The 21,815-nt window shown below is 43.8% G+C and overlaps 1 protein-coding gene across 7 annotated transcripts in view; it reads left to right on the top strand.

Moving 5' to 3' along the window:
* The window catches only part of LOC118641444 (protein CLEC16A), a 164,926-nt gene that overhangs the window by 12,954 nt on the left and 130,157 nt on the right, over positions 1–21,815 (top strand). For 6 of the 7 annotated variants that reach the window (XM_036278691.1, XM_036278692.1, XM_036278693.1 and 3 more), the window contains exons 2-9: positions 1,904–2,032; positions 5,887–6,020; positions 11,681–11,829; positions 14,860–14,965; positions 16,529–16,534; positions 16,900–17,023; positions 19,836–20,010; positions 21,482–21,535. In XM_036278691.1, the coding sequence (XP_036134584.1) occupies positions 1,904–2,032; positions 5,887–6,020; positions 11,681–11,829; positions 14,860–14,965; positions 16,529–16,534; positions 16,900–17,023; positions 19,836–20,010; positions 21,482–21,535 (877 nt within the window). The remainder of the gene's footprint in view (positions 1–1,903; positions 2,033–5,886; positions 6,021–11,680; positions 11,830–14,859; positions 14,966–16,528; positions 16,535–16,899; positions 17,024–19,835; positions 20,011–21,481; positions 21,536–21,815) is intronic. The other variant, XM_036278690.1, reaches the window with a different exon arrangement.

Raw genomic sequence — 21,815 nt, 5'->3', positions numbered from 1 at the left:
GAGCTAGAATCTAATTTAGGTGAGTCTGATGCAGGAGGCCTGTAAGCCACAATTTGAAAACTCTACTCTTTGCCTCAGAGAAGATAAGTCAAGACAACATGAAGACAGAGATTCATGAGAGTCCCCTGGTGATTGATCCCAGGCTGAACTTGTGCTGTGAAGTTACTTTATCCCAGAGGGAAACTGGCATCCACTCTGCCTGTAGATTTGGGCACAGGTGTTGGAGATTTCTGTTTTTGGAGGGCTATTCTAGTTACTGCGTGGTAGAAGTTGTATGCAATTTTAAATTTAAACCCAGACCCCTTAAATAGCAGGTTGCTGCTTATTGTTCCCTCTGAAAGATTCTACACCTTATATCTTACACATTTTTAGAGAGTTTTTGATGGGACGGTCCTATCTAATTTATCCCTACCTTGCTCTTACCAGCCCCTATCACCAAACTGAAGGGGGCCATAAAGAAGTTAGAAGGGCCCTGGCTGGTTTGGCTCAGCAGTTGGAGCATCGGCCTGCGGACCAAAGAGTCCTGGGTTCAGTTCCCGCTAGGGGCACGTACCAAAAAAAAAACAAAACTGCTACTCATCAAAAGACAACTATAAAAAGAGTGAAACGATAAGCCACATTCAGAGAAAATATTTGCCACATGTATATCCAATACAGGATCTGTGCTCAGAATATATAAAGAACTCCATCAAATAAATAAGAGAAAGGTACTCTACCTAATAAAAAAGTGGGCAAAAGACTTGCACAGGTACCTTGCAAAAGATATTCAAATAGCCATGAATATATGCAAAGGCATTCAACTTCAAACACGGCCTGTGGGCGTGTACCTCAGTTGCAGTTTGTCTCCCGCCTTGGTTGGGTCGTGCAGGTGGCAGCCACTCAATGTGTCCCTTTCACGTCAATTTGTCTCTCTTCCTCTCTCTCTCCCTCCCACTCTATCTGAACAAAAAAAATGGAAAATGTCCTCAAATGAGGATAAAAAAAAAAAAGTTGGAAGGTGACTCTTGGTATCCCCTTTGCCTTCCCAAGTCTGAGGCTCTCATGACAGCTCAAGTTACCTCAGTCTGGGGTCCTAGCAATGCCATGTCTTAAAAGCTGTGTTAGATGGCGATCCCAAGTCATCTGACCAGGCTTCTGGACTCAGCAGTGCTCAGGACTGGCCTCAGAGATTCAGGGCCTGGGCCTTCCTGTCTCTGTCCCAGCAGCCGGCCTAGGTCTGGAGCAGTGTAGGCTTCCAGGACCATGTCATAGTCTCAACCCCACTTGACCTGGTGAATTCAACAATCTGTACTCAGCAGATAAGATCAGTGTCCTGCAAGCAACCCACTTCATGTGAGCCATCAGTTCTGATGGGCGATCTGAACTTTATGGGGAATTGTGGGCAATCCAAGGGTAATGTGATTGCACATGATGTTTATCCCAGGCCCTGGCTTTGGGACCCACCCTTCCTAAGCTGTGACTCCACCTCATGCAGGTCTTACGTTAAGCATTCAGACTTGAGCCATGTGTCTCTACTTGCTTCACTAGAATCAGAATGACCTGGAGAGTGTGTGAAAAAGGCAATGCCTGGTCTTCCCTCAGTCCCCCTGAATCTGAACCTCCAGGTGGGCTCCCATATCCCCACTTTATCCAGTTCTTCACGTGATTTTTTTACACACTAAGGTTTGAGGATGGCTGTCTTCAAGGACTTGACCATTCTCTTGTCTCAGTTTGGGTTGGTGTGTCCCTGGTTATTTAATGCTTCGAAGCATTGTCTGCTATTTTTCTTGAATGGTAAGTTCTCTCTCATCTGAATGGCAGTTGTGCTAACTGGATCGGAAAAAGCACAGCCCTCAAATATTGCTAATGGTCATTGAGCCTGGCTTTCATTTCAGTTGGTAATCTTTACTTTACTTTCTCTCAGGTATCTGTACCACGTTTTGACCAAAAACACCACAGTCACAGAACAGAACCGGAACCTGCTAGTGGAGACCATCCGTTCTATTACCGAGATCCTAATTTGGGGAGATCAGAATGACAGCTCTGTGTTTGAGTAAGGGTTTCTAATGTTTTTTAACTTTTTTTCCTCTGACTTTGAATATTTTTCTAAATGCATATTATGAATTATTTCTGATGATGTCATAATTTGACGCCAGTTTGGTCTTGCACAGTATCTGTATCTCTGTTTGTATCTCTGAAACACTGTAAACTGAAAATGGGGAAGTTATGGAAATGAGTCTCTAGAAAATCTGAAAATATCAGGGATAATTTTTCCAGCAGTGTCTGATTATCAACCCCAAGGAAGGAGACAGTTTCCTGGATAGTTAGACTCTAAGTGAACTGGGAGAGACACTAAGGGCAAACATTTACTGTGTTCACTGATGGGCCAGGGACAGTGCTGAGCTTTTGATGAGATAATCTCCCTACATCTCCCGGTGACTCCAGCGTAGAGGCCCTGTTGTCCCCATTTATGTGTACGGCCACACAGCTGGTCAGTGTTGAAGCAGCGCCTTGTGCCAGAGCCCATAGAAGGGTTTGTCCCTATTCTCATACTTTTCCAGATGAGCAACCTTAGGCCAGCCTCAGTTTCCTCATCTTTAAAGGAAAGAAAGTTTCCTATCTAGTGCCTTGTATAGACTAGGCAATAAGAAAGGTTAGCAGTTCATTTAAAAAAAATAAAAAGGTGTCTCGCCCTTACTGGGTGCTCAGCGGTTAGAGCGTCGGCCCATGAACCAAAGAGACCGGGTTTCATTCCGGCCAAGGGCATGTACCTCAGTTGCGGTTTGTCCCCAGCCTGGATTGGGGTCATGCTGGAGGCAACCAGTCGATGTGTCTCTCTCACATCGATGTTGCTCTCCCCCTCCTCCTCCCTCCCTCCCTCCTCCTCTATCTGAAGATAAATGGAAAAATATCCCTCTTGTGAAGATTATTAAAAAAAATGAAAGTGTCTTGTTGAACAGTTAAAAAGCAAAGGCTACAAACCATGAACTACTTCCCCAATAGACCTGTCTCAGTGTCTGAGTGCAGAAGAATTTGGATTATGACAACCGCCAGATTTTATATTTATATAAAATAATCTCAATTTTAAGTATTGAGACCATTTTTAAGACCACTTGAAAAAATAAAGGTACGCCCTGGCCGGTTTGGCTTAGCGGTAAGAGCGTCGGCCTGCGCTCCAGAGAGACCCGGGTTCGGTTCCCGCTAAGGGCGGGTACCTCGGTTGTAGTTTGTCCCCGGCCCTGGTTGGGTTGTGTGGGTGGCAACCACTCGATGTGTCCCTTTCACGTCGATGTTTCTCTCACTCTTCCTCTTTCTCCTTCCCACTCTATCTGAACAGAAAATGGAAAAATGTCCTCAGATGAGGATAAAAAATAAAAAATAAAAATAAAGAAATAAAGGTATTTCATTTTTAACATGGCTTCTTATTAGATATCCTGATTTTCTGGATAGCTCTATGTTTTCATCAGTAAGGTTATTAGGATAAAGTTACTTGTGGAAAATGCAAACCTGTAACCTTGACCATGATCCCCAAAGGGCAACAAGAGTAATAAAGTAAGGTGTTGCTTATGAACAGGATTAGCTTCCTTTAAGGCTTCATGGGGAATTGGTTGGTTGGTAGCTGTTTTTTGGAAATGAGAGAGACCCTTGGGTTAAAGCTTAGAAACTGTGTTCTTCTTTACTAGAGTGGACTTTCTTAGTCCATCTGTGAGCTAAAAAACTCCCAAGCTCTTAGGGGCCCAGTGATTTTTCAATGGCTGCCTAACAGAGTCCCCAAGAAAAGTTGTTTTTAATACATTTTTTAAATTTTATTTTGGAGTAGTTTTAGATTTATAGAAAAGTTATGAAGATAGTACAGAAAGTCCCCATATGCCATTCCCCCCGCATCCCCCATTGTTCACATCTTAGATTACCAGGGTGCATTTGTCAAATATGAGTAGCTGACATTGGTACTTAACTATTAAGTAAACTCCAGACTGGATTTGGATTTTGTCAGATTTTCCATTAATATCCTCTTTTTGCTCTAGGATCCCAATCTAAGCTCCCACAGTGCATTTAGTAGTCACATTTTCCCATTCTTCTCTGGTCTGTGATAGCTTCTTAGTCTTCCCTTATTTTTCATGACCCTGACAGTTTTGAGGAGTACCTATCTCACCTGGGAGTTAAGCTCTACCTTCTGGAAGCGGGTAGTATCTACATATACTATTTGAAATTCTTCTGCATGGAAGATGTTTCTTCCCATTTATGTATTTGTTCAATTATTTGTTTATATCAATATGAACTCATGGATATTTATTTTATACTTTGGATTATAATCCAATACTCTGTTATTATTTTGTTGCTGAATTGGTTCCAGCTTTAGGCATTGGAAGTTCTTTCAGGTTAGTTCCTGTGTCCTTTGACACCCCTCTATCCTTTTGTTTTTGAGCACTTCCTCACTTTCTGGTACTATAAGATGCTCCAGGATCATCGTCTGTGTTTTTCTGCCCTAGCCCTAGAATTAGTCATTTTTCCAAGGAGCCTCCTCCCTACTCCTCCAGGGTGTTTTCAAAAATCTAGGCTTTTGGACTTCATGCTAGACCTAGGGTATAGATCTCTGGGCAAAATCTAGATACAGGCATTTTAACAAGTTCCCAAATTGGTCATCATTGTCCTGCAGTGAACTTGTTGAGTGATCCTTGGTAGGCAAGATAAACAAAATAGGTCAAATGATAGGAATATTCCGGGGGTCAGTGTGAATGGCTCCCAGAATCAGAGTTGGAAAAGATTTTAGGGATCTTTTTTTAGATAATTTACTCATTCATTTACCCTGTCATGGGTTCAAACAGAAGTTACACAGCCCATAATCCTGCTACCGTGGAGCTGATAATCGATGGGAAAGAGTCACCAAAACGAAGTCAACCAGCAGACACGTTACTGCAGTGACTTGTTTGGAGCTCTTAGCTTGAATCCAGAGAATACATAACTAGAACTATCACTTTTTTCCTTTAAAAAAAGACATCAGGGGTTCTCTCCTTTTCAAGACTAAAAGAAAAGAGCCAGTGTTACAGTTTAATGTCAGTGCCCCGGGCTGCATGCAGACATATGTCCTGTCCAGAACAAGAAAGGCAAACACAGACTTAGGGAGTGGCTAGGGTCCTACCACCATGTTAGCATCTTCTATTTCCTTCCCATTCTTTTTCCCCAGATATGGAAATTATAAACTTGACAATTTGGAAACCAAAACCCTTAATAATCCCATTGTTGTTTAATTCTCAAAGACATGAAGGGCAAAGGAAAGAGGCTTAGTAAGGAAAACGAAGGATATAAAATATTTGATGAAAAATGCTACTTACTGCCCTGCTGGTGTGGCTCAGTGGTTGAGCGCTGACCCATGCACCAAGAGGTCACTGGTTTGATTCCTGGTCAAGGCACATGCCCAGGTTGTGGGCTCGATCCCCAGTTTGGGGCGTGCAGGAGGCAGCCGATAGATGTTGATGCTTCTTTCTCTCATCGATGTTTCTCTCTCTCTCCCTCTCCCTTCCTCTCTCTCTAAAAAATCAATAAACACATTAAAAAAAGAAAAAGAAAACTGCTGCTTACCAAATTCATAAGCACAGATTACTGTGTAACCATTTAGTAGGTCAAGATGTTTCCCCTTCTGTCAGAAATCTAGTATATCACTGCTTCCAGAATCAGCACTGTTCTCAAATTTGGGGAAGAGAGCTTTGAAAGTGGTATTTGCCTGTCCAGCATCATGAAAGCTGGATAACAGGAAGCTGAGGCTGTGCAGGTAGCGTGGTCCAGCTGCTTTGCAAATGCCTTTGGGGGTGAGCGGTATACACACATGTGCTTTGCATGGACCCAGAGGATGATTTGGATTTCCTGCTGTGGAAACAAACCATTGACGCTTTCCCATTCTCTCCCCAGCTTCTTCCTGGAGAAGAACATGTTTGTTTTCTTCTTGAACATCCTACGGCAGAAATCAGGCCGCTATGTGTGCGTTCAGCTGTTGCAGACCTTGAACATCCTCTTTGAGAATATCAGTCATGAGACCTCACTTTGTAAGGACAATCCTTGACACCTGCCTCTGCACTGCTGAGCGTCAGCAGCGTATAGTTTAACGTGGCTTTGTGTTGTTTTTCAAATGTCTGTACTTTCTGTGTATCTTAGTGTGCTTGGGCTGCCATGACAAAGCACCCCAGACTGAGTGGCTTAGACAACAGAAATTTATTTTCTGGAGGCTGGAAATCCAAGATGTACCTTCAGGGTTGGTTTCTGGTAAGGCCTCTCTTCCTGGTTTGCAGATGGCTGCCTTCTCATTGTGTCCCATGTGGTCTTTCCTCTGTGTGCACACACACACACAGAGTTCTGATATGTCATCCCTTTCTCATAAGGATATCAGTGTAGCCTATCCTGTGACCTCATTTAGCCTTAATCACCTCCTTAAGGCCCTATCTCCAAATACAGTCACATTGGGGGTTAGGGCTTCAACATGGGGATTTTGGGGACACATAGTTCAGTCCGTAACATCATGTTTATCTCTGTGTAGTGGTGCTGTGAAGAGCTAAGGGAGGGTTCTCTACTGCTGAGTGGCTCTGGGGTATTTGCATTTCTTGTTTATAATTTATTACTAAAGAGTTGGGAGTCAATCTGCCAATAGAACAAGCCTTGGAAACAGCAGGGGAGGAAGAACTCAGTCACAGAGCATGTGGGATGTGGGCTTTGGCAGCTGCCTGCCTGGCACATGTGTAACTAACTCAGAGCTTATTCCCTGCCCTCACTAAGCACCTGGTTCTTCATCTGAAACAACCTTCCCTGACAGGCAAATGCTGTCACTGCCCTTATTTAACACTCATTTTGAGACATTGACCCAAGGTGACAGCTCTGACAAGGCTAAAATTGAGAAGAGGTTTAGCTCAGGTGAGTTAGTTCACTGGTCATTAAATGGGGGTGATTGTGCCCCCAGCAGGCATTTGTCAATGTCCAGAGACATTCTCGGTTGTAAAAATGGTGGTGGTTGGGGAGGGAGGGGGCAGAGTTGTTACTGGTATCTTGTGGGTGGAGACCAGGGATGTTGCATAACATTCTGTAATGCACAGGACAGCCCCCACAACAAAGAATTATATAGCCCAAAATGTCAACAGTTCTGAGGGTGAGGAACCCTGATGTAGCTCCTAATCTTCCATGCTTGACCACTAGTTGTATTATTCCAAGATGACCACACCAAGCTCTATGCTGTACTTAGAGAAAGTAGAAAAGAGAAGACAAGTGACTGAATGTCTGTGTCAGAGGCAGGCTTTAGGTACCCAAGATAGGTTTGTTATGGAAGATGAGAGTTGAATACTTGTACTACCAGGCATTCCTGGTGTCTCTTCGATCTTTTTTTAAAAATATGTTTCTTTTAACTGATTTTTTAGAGAGCGAGGAAGGGAGAGAGAGATAGAAACATCAATGAGAGAGATACATCAGTCAGCTGCCTCCTGCATGCCCCCATTGGAGACTGAGCCCACAACTTGGGCATGTGTCCTGACTGGGAATCGAACCAGGACCTCTCAGTCCATGGGAGGACACTCAGTCCACTGAGCCACATTGGCCTGGCCCAAGATAAATTTGAAAATAGTTTCTAGTGGGTGGAAGGAGGTAGAGATGGTATCATTGGTATTCCTTTGGGGAAGGAGGAAGAGGTAGGAAAGAGCCGTTGAATAGTGACTCTCAGAAATGACCACTAGATGGTGCTGCTGCTCCAGGAGACTCCTTACACTGACTAACTAATGGGAGTTGACTCACCCTCCCTTAGAGGTTTCCCTTGTTACTAGCTTTTGTTACACTGAACATGAATTATGTGTGGTTTTGAAAACTCTGAGAGGGGAAGACCAGGCTCTGTGGTGCAGACCCTGGACTCAAACCCAGCTAGGCCCCAGGCCAGTTCTGCCACATGTTCCCTGTATGTACTCCCAGGAGTAAACTCTCCGAACTGCAGTGGAGATAACCCTAGCACCTGGGGAATGAAGTGGTTTGAGGATTAAGTGTGACATTGTGTTTGCAGAGCATAGTATGGGGTCTGGCAGATAGATGGAAGTGTATAAAAGAGTTGGTTTTATTATTAAATCTAGCATTCCCCCAAATGTCTGTTCTGTGGTAACCCTCTCTAAGCCCAGGCTACTGTGTTAAAGATGGGAGTTGGGACAGTTAAAATTCTGGGGTTTCTGGCAGATGGCTTTTCATGTATTGTCTAAAAAGGGTGCTCTGCTGTAAGAAACCCAGGCAGATGCCAGTAGCTTTATGGGATGTTCACCAGAGTACTGTTATAAGTCCTACCAAAGTTGATAAGTCACTTCGTTTGTATAGAACTTGGATTTATGGGAGTAAGAGAAACAGGATTAGATAACTTCGGCTTTTATTTTTATTTTCTAATTATGGGAAGAAAATGTCCTCATTATAAAGCAACCCCTCGCCCCCAATAAAACACTACAAAAGCACGGAAAGCCAAAGTTTTGTAGAATCTCACCTTAACAGTTCAGTGTACACATGCCATTTTGTTGTTTGTTTTATTTTCCCCCAACCTCCCACTGTATGTTAAACCTCGTGATTGTCCATTCATGCGTCCTTACCTAGTTTGGTTCAAGAGCTGCATTTTGCCGGGCCATAACTTGTTTAACTTGACCGTGGGCATTTAGGTGGTTTCCAGATTTTCACTATTACAAGCAGCCATATCACAAGTGCACCTGTTGCTGTTCAGTTTGGTGACCTAAGTGACAGAAGGCCTGAGAGACTGAGATTACTTATAGACTCCAGAGTTTATTATAAAAGAATACCACAGAAAGTTGGCCACACAGTGAGGGGGTAGGAGAAAAATCCCAGCCGAATAATAGAGGCACCTCCGCTGTCCCATGGTGGCCCCCACCACCCACAGAGTCATCTTGTGGAGGCCCTGGAAAAGTCCCCGCTGGGCAATGATTGGAGCATGTGGCTTTTCCAGCTCAAGAATGCAGCCCAGAGGCTCATGGTTGCACGTCTGAAGCTGCCACCATTGGCATCTTTGCCTCTGGTGGCCCGGAAGCCACTAACCAGTCACAACGAAGCTCAACATGACATCTCAACAGTCCCTTCTCCTGCTCATTTGTCCCCATCCACAGCCAGAATGACAGAATGAAAAAGAAGTGCCCTAGGCATCAGTATCACCTGGGCTGCTTGTTACAAGTTAAGATTCTAGGTGGGTAGATAGTGAACTGTTCAAAGTACGGAATGCTGTATAGCAAAGCAAAAAAAAGGAATGAACTCTTACCACTACGTGCAGCGACATGGATAATTCTCAGATGTGATGAGTGAAGGAGGCCAGACAAGGAGCATGCATAGTGTGATTTCATACATATGAAGTTCAAGAACAGGCAAAACCAATTTATGCAGTCAGACTAGGGTTAGTCTTTGGAGAGGGGGGTAATGGCTGGACAAGGGCATGAGGAGCCTTCTGGGCAGCTTGAAATATGCTATGTCTGATCTGGGTGGTGCTTATGGTGTCTATATTTGTAAAAATTCATCAAGCTAAACACCTAAGATTGGTGAGGTATATATATTATCAGTACACAGGTACATGTATACTTACCATCCATCTATATGTACATTTCCTTGTATATCTAGCTCTACACTCAAGATTTGTGGAATGTGTAACCTCATTTTTAAACACAATAAGATTCTTAGGCCCCCAGCCCAGACCCACTGCCTCCTCCCTTGGAGCAGGCTCCAATATCTGCCTCAGTAATTGTTCTGATCAGGAAATTTTGAAAGCCATTCTAAGACTACAGAATTCAAGGCCTGTCTGCAAAGCCAGAATATCCAACGTACTTTGAATGCAGTGGCTTTTCTGAAGAGCTGGCTTCTAAGGAGGACCCAGCTGTGGCCCATGCCTCTCATGGCCCTGGGCTCCCAGATGGCTCTTTGTGTTGTGTCTGGTGATTCCAGATTCTTTCCATTAATACTTTGGCCTAAGTTAGGTACCTCCTTGATGCCAAATAACTTAATGGCTTATTTTTGATTCACCCAAAAGCAACTGTGTTCAGTTCTGGGAATATGGTGGTGGAGATTATGAATCTCCAAATGAAGGTAATAAGAGTAATGGCAGCTAACATTATTGAGTGCTTACTTTGTGGCACTCACTGTTCTTAGTGCTTTTCGTGTATTATCTTTAATTCTCACAACAGCCCCATGAGGAAGGTAGTTATTTTAGTTTTCAGACAAGGAGACTGGGGGAGTAGTGAGGGTAAGTGGTTCACCCAAGGTCACCCAGCTAGGATGTGGCAGAGGCAGTATGGACTCAAGTCCACATTCACACCCAGTGTCTTTCACACACCAGATGATAGGAAGCCCTGTGGTTTCTTAACACACACTCCCCAGCCCACCCTGAGAGATCTGACGGGGCTCAGGAGTGGGGCCCAGGATTCTTCATGTCTGATTAGCTCTAGGTGATGCTGTGCTGCTGCTCTAAGGACCAGATTTTGAACCACTCCACTCTACTGCATCATGTGTCTGCCTGTAGGTGCAGGTGTGGATCGTGTTCTGCCTCTAACCACTTGTGGGGAGGCAGGTGGGATGATGCAGAGCTCACAGACTGGCAGCCAGAGGACAGACAGCAGAGCCTGCTTTGAAGGGTGGCTGGTGAGGACTTAGAGGAGAACATGTCCAATAAGAGCCTAATGCCAAGGTCACAAACTAGAGGCCCATGGGCCACAGCTGGTCTACAGACCTGTTTTTGCAGGCTAGCACTGCTTTGAAAATTAGTTGATCTAGTGGCCAACGTTACAAAATCAGGAGATGCAGTATTAAAATCTGTGTTACCCAGTTTCCCTTGCATAATTGGAAGCTCTCGCCATGATAAATCTGCATTTCTGCAGGGGCCGGGGGCTGGGAGCTTGGAGGGGGTAGCCATTCTTCAGTTGGCCCTTGTGCTTCCAGGCCCTCATCATTGTTGGCCCCCATCAGTGATGATATGAACACAGACTTTGACATGGGACCTTGGTTCGGATTCGCATCTCTGCAACTTTCCGTCTCTTGTTTCCTGGGGCAAATTAATCGACCTCTCTGAGCTTTTTTTACTCATCTGCAAAATGGGAAGAATGAGACCTACTCTGCAGTATCGCTGTGATAATTCTAGTTTAAAGCACTCAGCCTGGTGCCGAGCATGTCGTGGAGGTTCAGCATAAAGTGACTTTCATGAAATCATGTTGCTATATAGGGAGGAAAAAATACCATGTGTGTGAGGCCCTTTGTGGCATTCAGGGATGGTTGGGTAACTTTTGATAGCAAAATGGGGCAGCTTTTTATAAATACCGTGCTTTTTACCCTCATTCGTGGGTCATTTGTGAAATGCCCACACATCAACTCATCTGTCCTACCCCCGGCTCTGTGTTGAATTGTGCCTGCGATGAAGAAAATGTTCCACTGTTCTTTTCTGCTTGGTGTGGGAGAAAGGGGTAACCCGGGCCTTTCTCTGGCATTGCTTTTGAAAGTTTAGTGACTATGCATAGTGGCTGATTTCTTTGCTGGTTAAAGGTTAAGCTGTTCCCTGTTTGCTTGTTTAACCTCACCCACCAGAAGCTTGACTGGTTTGGGTATTTTCACGTGGTCATCTGTTTGTTACCTGACTTTCTCTGCTTGTCCTTTTCTTCAGCACGAACTAACCTGTTTTTTTTTTGTTTGTTTGTTTGTTTTGTTTTTCTCCCTCTAGATTACTTGCTCTCTAATAACTATGTAAATTCTATCATTGTCCATAAGTTTGACTTTTCCGATGAAGAGATTATGGCATATTATATATCATTCCTGAAAACACTTTCGTTAAAACTCAACAACCACACTGTTCATTTTTTTTACAATGAGGTAAGTGACTGCCAGAGGGGTGTGTTGGATACAGAGCCAGCTGGTCAGAGCAGCACCTTCTGTCTGGGTGGCCTTCTGTCTGTTTACAAAGCACTTATGTGCTTACTCTTTCCTGATTTTCATAGCAACACTGCTTGGCCTTGGCATGCTTAAATTTTGTGTTTTTAATAAGTTACCTCTCCATCTTTTATGTAAAATTCAGTTGGTGAAGCTGACAGCAGTATACTTGGCAGGGAGAAGTGCTTGGAAGTTGACTTGGGGGTTGTGTTACCCTGTGGGAAAAACAGGAACTCCAGTCAGACCCAGTTTTGCCACTTCCCTGCTGTGTGACCTTAGAGAAATCCTAGTCCTCTGAGCCTCAGTTTCTTCCTCTGAGAAATGGGGATGATAATATATATCTTGTAGGTTTTTTTCAGGGATTGAATTAAATGATATGATTTCCTCAAAGCACCCAGTATGTACCTGGCTCCCTAAATTCATAGCTGTTGCTATTCCTTACAAGCTAACATCCCTGGTAATCCTTCAGAGAATTACTAAAAATTTAAATAAATAAATTGCTGCTGTTATCACAATTAAACGTAGCTTAAACAATAAGGACAATTTATCTCATACCAAAAGGTACAGATGCCAGCTGTCCTGGGTCTGGTTCATCCTGTGGCTCAATGAATTCATCAAGGACCCAGGCTTTTCCATCTTCCTGCTCTGCTGACCATACAGTTTACATCTTTCCTCAGGTTCAGCCCCTCATGGTCTCAGAATAGCTGCTGCAGCTCCAAACCTTACATACTCACATGCCACTACTGAAAAGCCTGATGAGATCACTTCCCTTTCTGGTCTCTTTAACGTCCAAAAAAACTTCTTTCCTGGAAGCCTCCCAACAGACTTCTTCTCGTGTCTCACTGGTCAGAATCGTGTCACATTTATCACAGTGTGTCTAGAACTTGGGAGTGGCTTAGCAAGGCATTTCTGGCTTAGTATCTTGTGACTACGCTGCATCATCTGAAGGCTGGATTAGGGTTGGCGGATCTGCTTCTAAGGTGGCTTGCTCATATGGCTGGCCAGTTGTTCTGGCTGTTGTCATGAGGATTCAGTTACACAGGCTTCTCCAGGGACTGCTTGAAGGCCCTCATGGCATGGTGGCTGGCTTCCCCCAGAACAGATGATCTAAGACCAAAGCAAGTTGTAATACCTTTTATGACCCAGCCTCAGAAGTCGCACACCACCACTTTGGCCGTATTCTTTAGGCTGCAAAGGGCCAGCCCTGATTCAGTGTAGGAGAGGAGGACACAAATGTGTGAATACAGGAGGTCAGGATTATTGGGCCATCTTGGAGGCCAGCTATCATGTAGCCACCTGCTGTTTGCATAATAGGTGTCTTCTGATTGGTGGTTACGTATGCTACACAGCCTATATTTGAAGTCAGACCATAGTCCCAAACATATCCTCTGAGTTTGAGCAGAGTCCATCTAGCTGTTCGCATATGATGCAGCAACAGTGGCCTGAACCTTGATTTTCTTTGTCTAGATTTGTAGTGGGGAAGAGTTGGCCTCAAAGGGAAGAAATACTAGCTGCCAATCACAAAAATTGTATGGCAATTGAAAAAATCAGCATTGTGTGGCCTGGCACATAGTAGGTGCTCAATAAACATGTTCAGAGACCAGATAGATGACATTAGCATTCTCTAAAGGGCTTTCCCAGGTGGCAGAAAACCCACCTGCAAAGTTCAGATTAGAGAGAGGAACAGACTCTCCCTCCACTCTGGTGTAGCCGGGCTTCTGTGTACCCAACTAGGAGGGCAGGATGCTGGGATTCTGGGGCCAGCATGATGCTTCTGGAAGAAGATCCTGCTGGTCACCAGAGGAGTGATAGGAACCTCATTTTGGAGATGGGCTTGGTTTCCTCTTTTATGTGGGCCAGTACAATAGCTACCACTTATTAAGTGTACACTTGACCTCTAGTGCTCAGAGTCGTGTTTTTCTTATTAGACAGTCGTCACCTTTCTGGAGGTGGCTTGTTCCCCACTCCCTCACTGCCTGTGAATGTTCTGCAGCTGACTCCAGAGACATGGGGGAAAACTGGCCAAAATAGGGCAGCCAAGTGTGCCGCCTTTCTGTTCTAGGCCCAGATCCTGTTGTGCTTTTTTTCTTAAGGCTCCAACAGTGAAGTTCTGTGGTTCTGAACTCTTTGGGCCTGTTCTGATGGTCTCTTTTTTTTTTTTTTTTTTAATCCTCACCCGAGGACATTTTTCCATTTTTTGTACAGATAGAGTGGGAGGGAGAGAGAGGAAGAGAGAGAGAAACATCGATGTGAAAGGGACACATTGAGTGGCTGCCACCCGCACGACCAACCAGGGCCAGGGACAAACTGCAACCGAAGTACGTGCCCTTAGCGGGAACCGAACCCAGGTCTCTCCGGACCGCAGGCTGACGCTCTAACCACTGAGCCAAACCGGCCAGGGCTGATGGTCTCTTTTTAATGTCAGATTCCTAAGACCCCCCCCTCCACTATCATAATGTTTATACTTTTAGTATTTCCAAATAGAGGAATATATAATAGCCAAGAGAGATTCTGAATGTAGTAAAACTTGATACTTGCCCCCCCCCCCCTTTTTTTTAGCAGTATCCATTAATAACTAGCATTACAACTGAGTGGTTATTAGCTGTCAGGTCTGGGGTTAGCATTGTGTTGGAAATAACATCTTTAATCCCAGTAGTTATGAAGTGGGAATTATTATCCCCATTTTGTAGGTGAAGAAACAGAGGCTTAGAAATATTACATCACACAGCTAAGAAGTGGTAGAACAAATCATGAGCCCAGGTCTGGACCTTTTTCTATTTCTTCCATGGTCTCCCCTCCCCATCCCTTCCCATATTCCCCATTGGGAGTGAACCACTAACTTAACATCCATGTTGGTAACATACTTTGTTTTGTTTTTTTACTGAAGTCTTTGATAGGATTCAGAAAGCTGGGGTGGGGAGCAGGCCTGACTTGTGAGTTTGTAATTCCTTTTTGGTACTTCTTTTGTTTTAGCACACTAATGACTTTGCCCTGTACACAGAAGCCATCAAATTTTTTAATCACCCTGAAAGCATGGTTAGAATTGCTGTAAGAACCATCACTTTGAACGTCTACAAAGGTAAGTTTTCCTTATGATTTCTACCTTGACACCTAGTGCTCGCTTTCAGGAGCTCATTTATTATAACTGTGGTTGCTTGTCTCACAAAAGGTTTGTAGTCATTGAACATTTAGCTGGTCCCTTACAGAAATTTTTATGCCACTGTCTTTTCCTTGCGTACTCAGTTCTGCAGTTCAAGTCCCAGTGCTAACACAAAAGTAGTAGTGTCCTAAGAGAGGCACATGTGGGACTTGTAGCAGCCATGTGATAGATAAAACAAAGTTGTCTTTTATTTTTATTTTTTTGTTAATCCTCACCTGAGGATATATTTTTTTCCCATTGGTTTTTAGAGGTAGTGGAAGGGAGGGAGCGGGGGAGAGAGAGAGAAACATTGATATGAAAGAGACACATTGATTGGTTGACTACTGCATGACCTCGACCAAGGCCGGGATCTTGCCTGCAACCCAGTACATGCCCTTGACCAGAATTGAACCCGTGACCCTTCAGTCCAAGGGCCAACTAACCGCTGAGCCAAACTGGCCAGGACCAAAGCTGTCTTTTAAAAGTTAGATTTAAATTTTTGTGTTTTGGCCTATAAAATACACTTCCAGTGAGTGTATTATCTTTAAAGAATGTATAAAAGCATTTCACGTCATGAACAGCAGAGGGCAATATTGTATTCTCAGCCTGCTGCAAAGCCCAAAAAATTCCTCCTTTCTTTCAAGATGTATTTAATGCCCACATCATTGCCTCCAGGAGAAAGCCTTCCCCAGCTCCCTGCCCACACCAGCACAGAGGCTGACTGCACACAAGTGTCCCAGCCTGGAATTGCCCTTCAAGGCAATGCCTTCTCTGTCTAAAGCCTGGGTTACTTTCCCTGTAATCACCACACTGGAGCTGGGACTGCTTTCTCGGGACGAAAGGGCTTTGACCTTCACAAATTTGGATGTTATTACTTGAGATGACCCCTAGTTGGGAGGGGGCAAGAGCTCCTCAAGGACTCACTCCAGCCTAGCTCTGGGATTGTGTTAAATTGAAGAACCTTTTTAAGAGCTCAGTGGGACTTATCCAGAGGTTGTAATCTGAGGTCCTGAGGGCTGAATCCAGCCCTCAGACAGGTTTTAATTGGCTTAGATATGTTTTAAAAAAATAATATAGTTGCCATTATTTAAAAATTAGAAGATCCTAGGTAAAGGTCTGTATTTTTTACTTGAAAATGTAGATTTGGCTATTCTAGACCCACAGCCCTGCAGGGCAGGTGAGCTGGTGCTGAGAAGCAGCTGCCCGCTGTGGGGTCATGTTTCCCACCTAGTTCACAGGCCAGGCTTGCTGGCTTCACTCACTGAGTCATTGGCCAGCTCGGCAGGCTTCTGAGTTTGCGACTTGGTCCAGACTGCAGTTCTGCTGCCTCCTGTTATCTGTTTTTTTCTTGTTCTCTTCTAACCTATGTCTTTCGGTTTAGATGCCTCCTGCCCTAGCTCTCTCCCTCTGAGCGGCTATCTCACCATCCCAGTTCCTAACCCTGTTAACCATTGTCTGTTTTTGCCTTTCCTTCAATGACGAGTCCTGTGTTCCTTATTCCAGTGTCATGTAAGTTATTAACCTCTGATTTTTCTCTTTCTTAACTTATCATTACATGTAAACACAGGAAACTTGTTTGAGAATGGTGTGACTTTCACTGTAGTCTAGCTAAATGCACCACTGATAAGTAGGCTTTCTAATGTACAATTAATGTTTAACCCAATTAATTAATTTTATTAATCATTAAAAATAGCATAAGAACTGGCTTGATAAGTATAGTTTTATGACTAAGATAATTTTCAAGTATTTTCAGGAAAGATAGAAAAGATTCAGATTATAGTAGCTGGTTTTTCCATTATTATTTTTTTTAATCTGCCCCAAATTATTTTTGGTAGTTTGACTCTTTTTTTCTCTTCTTTTGTGAATTTCCTCAGTGGATAACCAGGCCATGCTACACTATATCAGAGATAAAACTGCTGTCCCATACTTCTCCAATTTGGTCTGGTTCATCGGGAGCCACGTGATCGAACTTGATAACTGTGTGCAGACTGATGAGGAGTAAGTGACCTCGGGGATGCTTGTTAGGTAGACATAGTGGTTAGGGGAGAATTTTCTTTTCATTGAGAAAAAGTAAATACTAGCTCAAAACTTACTTGCCCATGTGTAGGCAGAATATGGATTTCCATATTCTAAAAGGTTCCACCCGTCTACTTTTTATAATAATGGAAAATTGGAACAATTCAAATACCTCCCAGAGAGGATTAGGGTTAGTAAATTCAGTACACCTATAGATGGGGTGACAGGCAGCTGGTAAAAAGACGAAAATGTTGTCAGCTGGTAAAGGATAAACAAAATGTGGTATTTGCATACTATGGAATAGTATTCGGCAATGAAATGGAATGAAGGACTCAAACATGCTATACCATGGATGAACCTGGAAAGCATTATGCTCAGTAAAAGGAGCCAGACACAAAGGACCACATATTGTATGATTACATTTATATGAAATGTCCAGAATAGGCAAATCCATAGAAACAGAGAGTAGATTAGTGGTTTGATAGGACTCTCCAGGGAGGTTTGTGGGGGAAATGGGGAGTAACTGGCTATGAGTATAGGTCTTTTTTGAGGGGAGGGAGTAAAAACATTCTAAATTGATTGTGATGATGGTTGGATAACTCTACAAGTATACTAAGCCCCATTAAATTTTGTAATTTAAATGGGTGAATTTTATGGTATGTGAATTATATCTCAGTGTATCTGGTTTTTGTTTTCGTTTTTGTTTTTTTAAAAAAGACTAAGATGGGAATTTGAGCCCCAGAGTGATGAATAGAAGTTCCAGAGAAGGATTTCTCAGCCTCTGCACTATTGGTCTTTTGAACTAGCTAATTCCCTGTGGTAGGGCTGTCCTGTGCATTGTAGGGTATTTAGCAGCCTCAGTGGCCTCAACCCACTAGATGCCAGTAGCACCCTTTTTCCGGTTGTGACAACCAAACATGTCTCCAAACATTGCCAAATGTCTCCTTTAAAACTGCCATCAGTTGAGAACCACTGTCTCGGAGTTACAGCTTTTCACAGACTGGTGCGAGGCATAACTAGAAGGGGTCAGGACGATAAAGAGACTCCAGAAGGAGGTCTCCTAGGGGGAGGGGCTAGAGAGAGAGATTGGTAGGTCTCGTATTGAGAAAGAAGCAAGGATAGGTAGTTGGGAAATCTGATGGAGCATTTGGGAACCTAAGGACCCATATGAACAGTCGTAGATGTGAAATATAATGGAGGCACTGAACTCCAGAAAGAAGAAAAGGTTATACAGGCAAGAAAATGAACCCCTAGTCCTCTGTTTGTCTCTTTAGTAAACAATTATAATAATGTCAACACCAGTTGCCAATGACTATTGAGGGGAAGGAACAGAGGGAACACAAAGGGTTCTGTCATAATGTAGTGCATAATGGCTTAGTGACAAAATAGAGGTCCTCACAGATTTTATAGAAATATGGGAGGAACTAGCCACAGAAACAACTACAAGAGTTAAAAACCACCTCTGGAGAGTGGTCAGGGATTTGGGAGACTCGGCCAGCCATTGCTATTCTTTATTATCAGCTTATCAGTACTACTTGATTTTTAAGCCCATCTGCATATATTACTTTGATAAGAGTTTTTAAAAGTAAAGGTTTAAAGAGTAAAGTGCATTACATATTCTACTAAAGAAAAATTTCTAAGTATCTTAAGTGGGATAAAAGCTTGTAAAACATTGTATATAAATGTTCTAGGTCTCAGGGTTTTTAGGTACTCATTATACTATTTGGCTTTATAACATGTATTTGCCATAAATATTTACTAAATACTTTATTAAAGTATAATAAGGAATAAGTATCCAAAATTATGTAAAAGAAGCAAAATTGATCTCGATTTTACTTATTTTTAAAAAAAATAGAAATGGTTAGATGGATAGTTGTATAACATTTGCATCTTAGGTGTGACTATAGGGAGACAGAATGTGGAAAAACAGAATGTAGGGACACAAGTCCCAAAATATCATCAGTTAGTGGTGGGGCTATAGGAGACTTTGATTTTTTTCTTTTTTTGCTTTTATTTTCTTCTTCAATTTTTTGTCTTCTAAAATGGCTATTATTTGAGTAATACCCATCATACAAACAAAATGTCTCACCCTATCTAGATTGCTCTTTGCAACAGATGCTGCTTGGGAGGTGGGGAAAGTGTGCCCACCAGCTATCTTAGGGGTTCTGCCATTTCGGGCTTGAGACTTACTTAACAGTGGGGCCCAACTAGCATGCCTGTTGCTTCACTGCAAGAAGACAGAGACCTCCTGGGGCCTGGGGTGGGATGTCCTGTCTTTGCACTCTGCCCCACATATGGTCAGGGCCAGTGGGTCCCACACAGCTGCTGAGGCCTGCTTTTCTCTTCAGAACTCCTCTGGAGCATTTTAATTAGCACGGATTTATTGCTCCATTAATACTGCTTATCTTGGGAGCCAGGGGATCTTGCCACATTGGCTAGTGGCTACTCTTGTGAAATGGCTTGCTGAGAGCTTAGCTGATTTTTGCTTTGTTTACCTATCTTGTTTTGTGGTTGTGGTGGGGGGAGGAGTTATACTGAAGTCCCCAGATGGTGGGGGACCCCAGAAGTCCCCTAAAATTGATCAATTAGAGTAGACCTGCTCCTTTTCCCTCTGTGTATCCCACTAGTAGGGCCAGAATAAGTGTCTTTTGAAATTAATTCAGATATTTGTTGTATCTGAATTCAGATATTTGTTGAACGAATATGCCCCAGTGACCTAAGTCTCAGGCCATTGATTCTAGGCCCAAGGGCTCTGAGCTTTGGATTTCAGACAGGTTGTCATTTTTATTGACAGGCACCGGAATCGGGGGAAACTGAGTGACCTGGTGGCAGAGCACCTGGACCACCTGCACTACCTTAATGACATCCTGATCATAAACTGTGAGTTCCTCAATGATGTACTCACGGACCACCTGCTCAACAGACTCTTCCTGCCCCTCTACGTGTACTCACTGGAGAACCAGGACAAGGTGGGTCTGGGGCCTAACCCCATTGCTCCTGTGGCTGAAGATTGTCTTCAGAAGGGGAAAGAACAGTCGAGCTTTGCAAGGGGCCCAGGCTTTGAACCTGCAAGAGATTCCTTTTAAAGCATACTGGTTTTCTTTTTCCTTTCGTCTTACTTCCTGAGAGTGGGGGTGGGGGTGTGGGGGAGAGAAGGGGGTAGACTGTAAAACTGGAAAAGTGAATGAGAAAGAATACTGACATCAGAATGAAACAGGAAACCTCTACAAATTTAGGTTTTTGGCTTCTGTGCATCCTTCTCTTGAGGTGTTCCCATCCTTGGTAACTTGTTCTGGTAGTTGCCAGGGCTAATTGATTTGGAGAAGATCCAGCCAGCCACAAAACTTGCACAGAATGGACAGGAAGGGATGGAGTGCACTTAAGAAAAGCTCCCAGAGCAATAACTGTCCCCAGTTAGGCTCAGACTCCCTCGTGGGGAGAGTGTCTGTTAAAAGTGCACATCCTCAGGTGTCCTCCCCTCTCTCAGAGATGCTGGTCCAGTGGGTGTGGGGTGAAATCTCTATATTTAACACCCCCCCCCCCCCAGGGATTCTGAGCTGGTAGTTTTCTGCTTCCCCCATGAGAAATGCTGCTTCAGGGAGTGGAGGCCTTCTGCCCAGTCCCTCCCAGAGTTAAGGGGCAGAGGGCTCATCAGGAGATGCAATGGAGCCATCTGGTTATCTGCAAGGGTCTTCAGCCTCAGCAGATGTGTCTCACGTAGGTATAACTTTCTTTTTGGAGATGGAAGATAGAGATTCTTACTGAAAATAAGTAAATGGAAGGAAATTGCAACCCTAACTAAGTCTAGCAGAGGCAGCTCTGGGAGGCAGACAGAAAGCATGGGAAGTGACTTTTTCAGACCTGGGTTCAAATTCTCTCTCTTCCCTTTCCTTACTCTGCGACCTTGGACAAGGCAGTTACCTCCCTGAGCAAAACAAGGGTCTTGAAGATCCTCCCAGAGATGGTGTGAGCTGGAGCTCATTGAACTTCAGTACAAATGAGGGGCTTTTCCAAGACGACAGTGCCCCAGTTTCTCCCTGCTCCATTTTAAAAGCTCTTCCTGAGAACAGGCTTGGGAGGGGGGGGAGGGGTGCTTTCCTGGCAGGCTGGGCTTTGGGCTTTCTATGGCCCAGCTGGGGAAAATTAACATTCTTGGTAATTTAAGAAGCCAGTTGTTTTGGGTCCAGCCTCTAATCCGTGACTAATGATAGATTTCTCAGGTGGAAAAATCATGGTCTTGCAAATAGTATTGAACAGGATTAAGTTGCAGATTTCTTTTGCAGAGTGGACTTTTGACTAGCACCAGGCCAGAATAGCTCAGGGTCCTGGAGGAAATCAGGGGGACAGGGTGCCTCTCCTCCCAGACAGGTTTTTGGCTGCATGTATTTTGTGCTGCTCACTTGTGTGACCCGGACTTCTCTCTCTCTCATCCTTCACTAGGGAGGAGAACGGCCAAAAATCAGCCTGCCAGTTTCGCTCTATCTTCTGTCACAGGTATGTTTGATCACTTGCCTATGTCCCCACCACATTTAGGAGGCCTTGGAACACTGCTGCCCCTCAGAAATTTCCCAGGTCACATTGCCCTGTGTTCTCTCTCATTGTCCCCCATCTTGAAATAAAATAATGAAAGGAAAGGGGTTTCTATTTTCTAGACACTGTGTAGAGGTACCAGTATCTTGATGGTAGTGGATGGAAATTTAACAAGAAATGAAAAATAAATCTAAGCTGGCACTTAGGTAGTTGAGTTTTACCATGGGGATTGAGGTTTCCAAAA

Source organism: Molossus molossus, unplaced genomic scaffold (assembly GCF_014108415.1).
Source record: "Molossus molossus isolate mMolMol1 unplaced genomic scaffold, mMolMol1.p scaffold_m16_p_3, whole genome shotgun sequence".
Lineage (NCBI taxonomy): Eukaryota > Metazoa > Chordata > Mammalia > Chiroptera > Molossidae > Molossus > Molossus molossus.
This window is presented reverse-complemented; position numbering and strand designations above follow the sequence as displayed.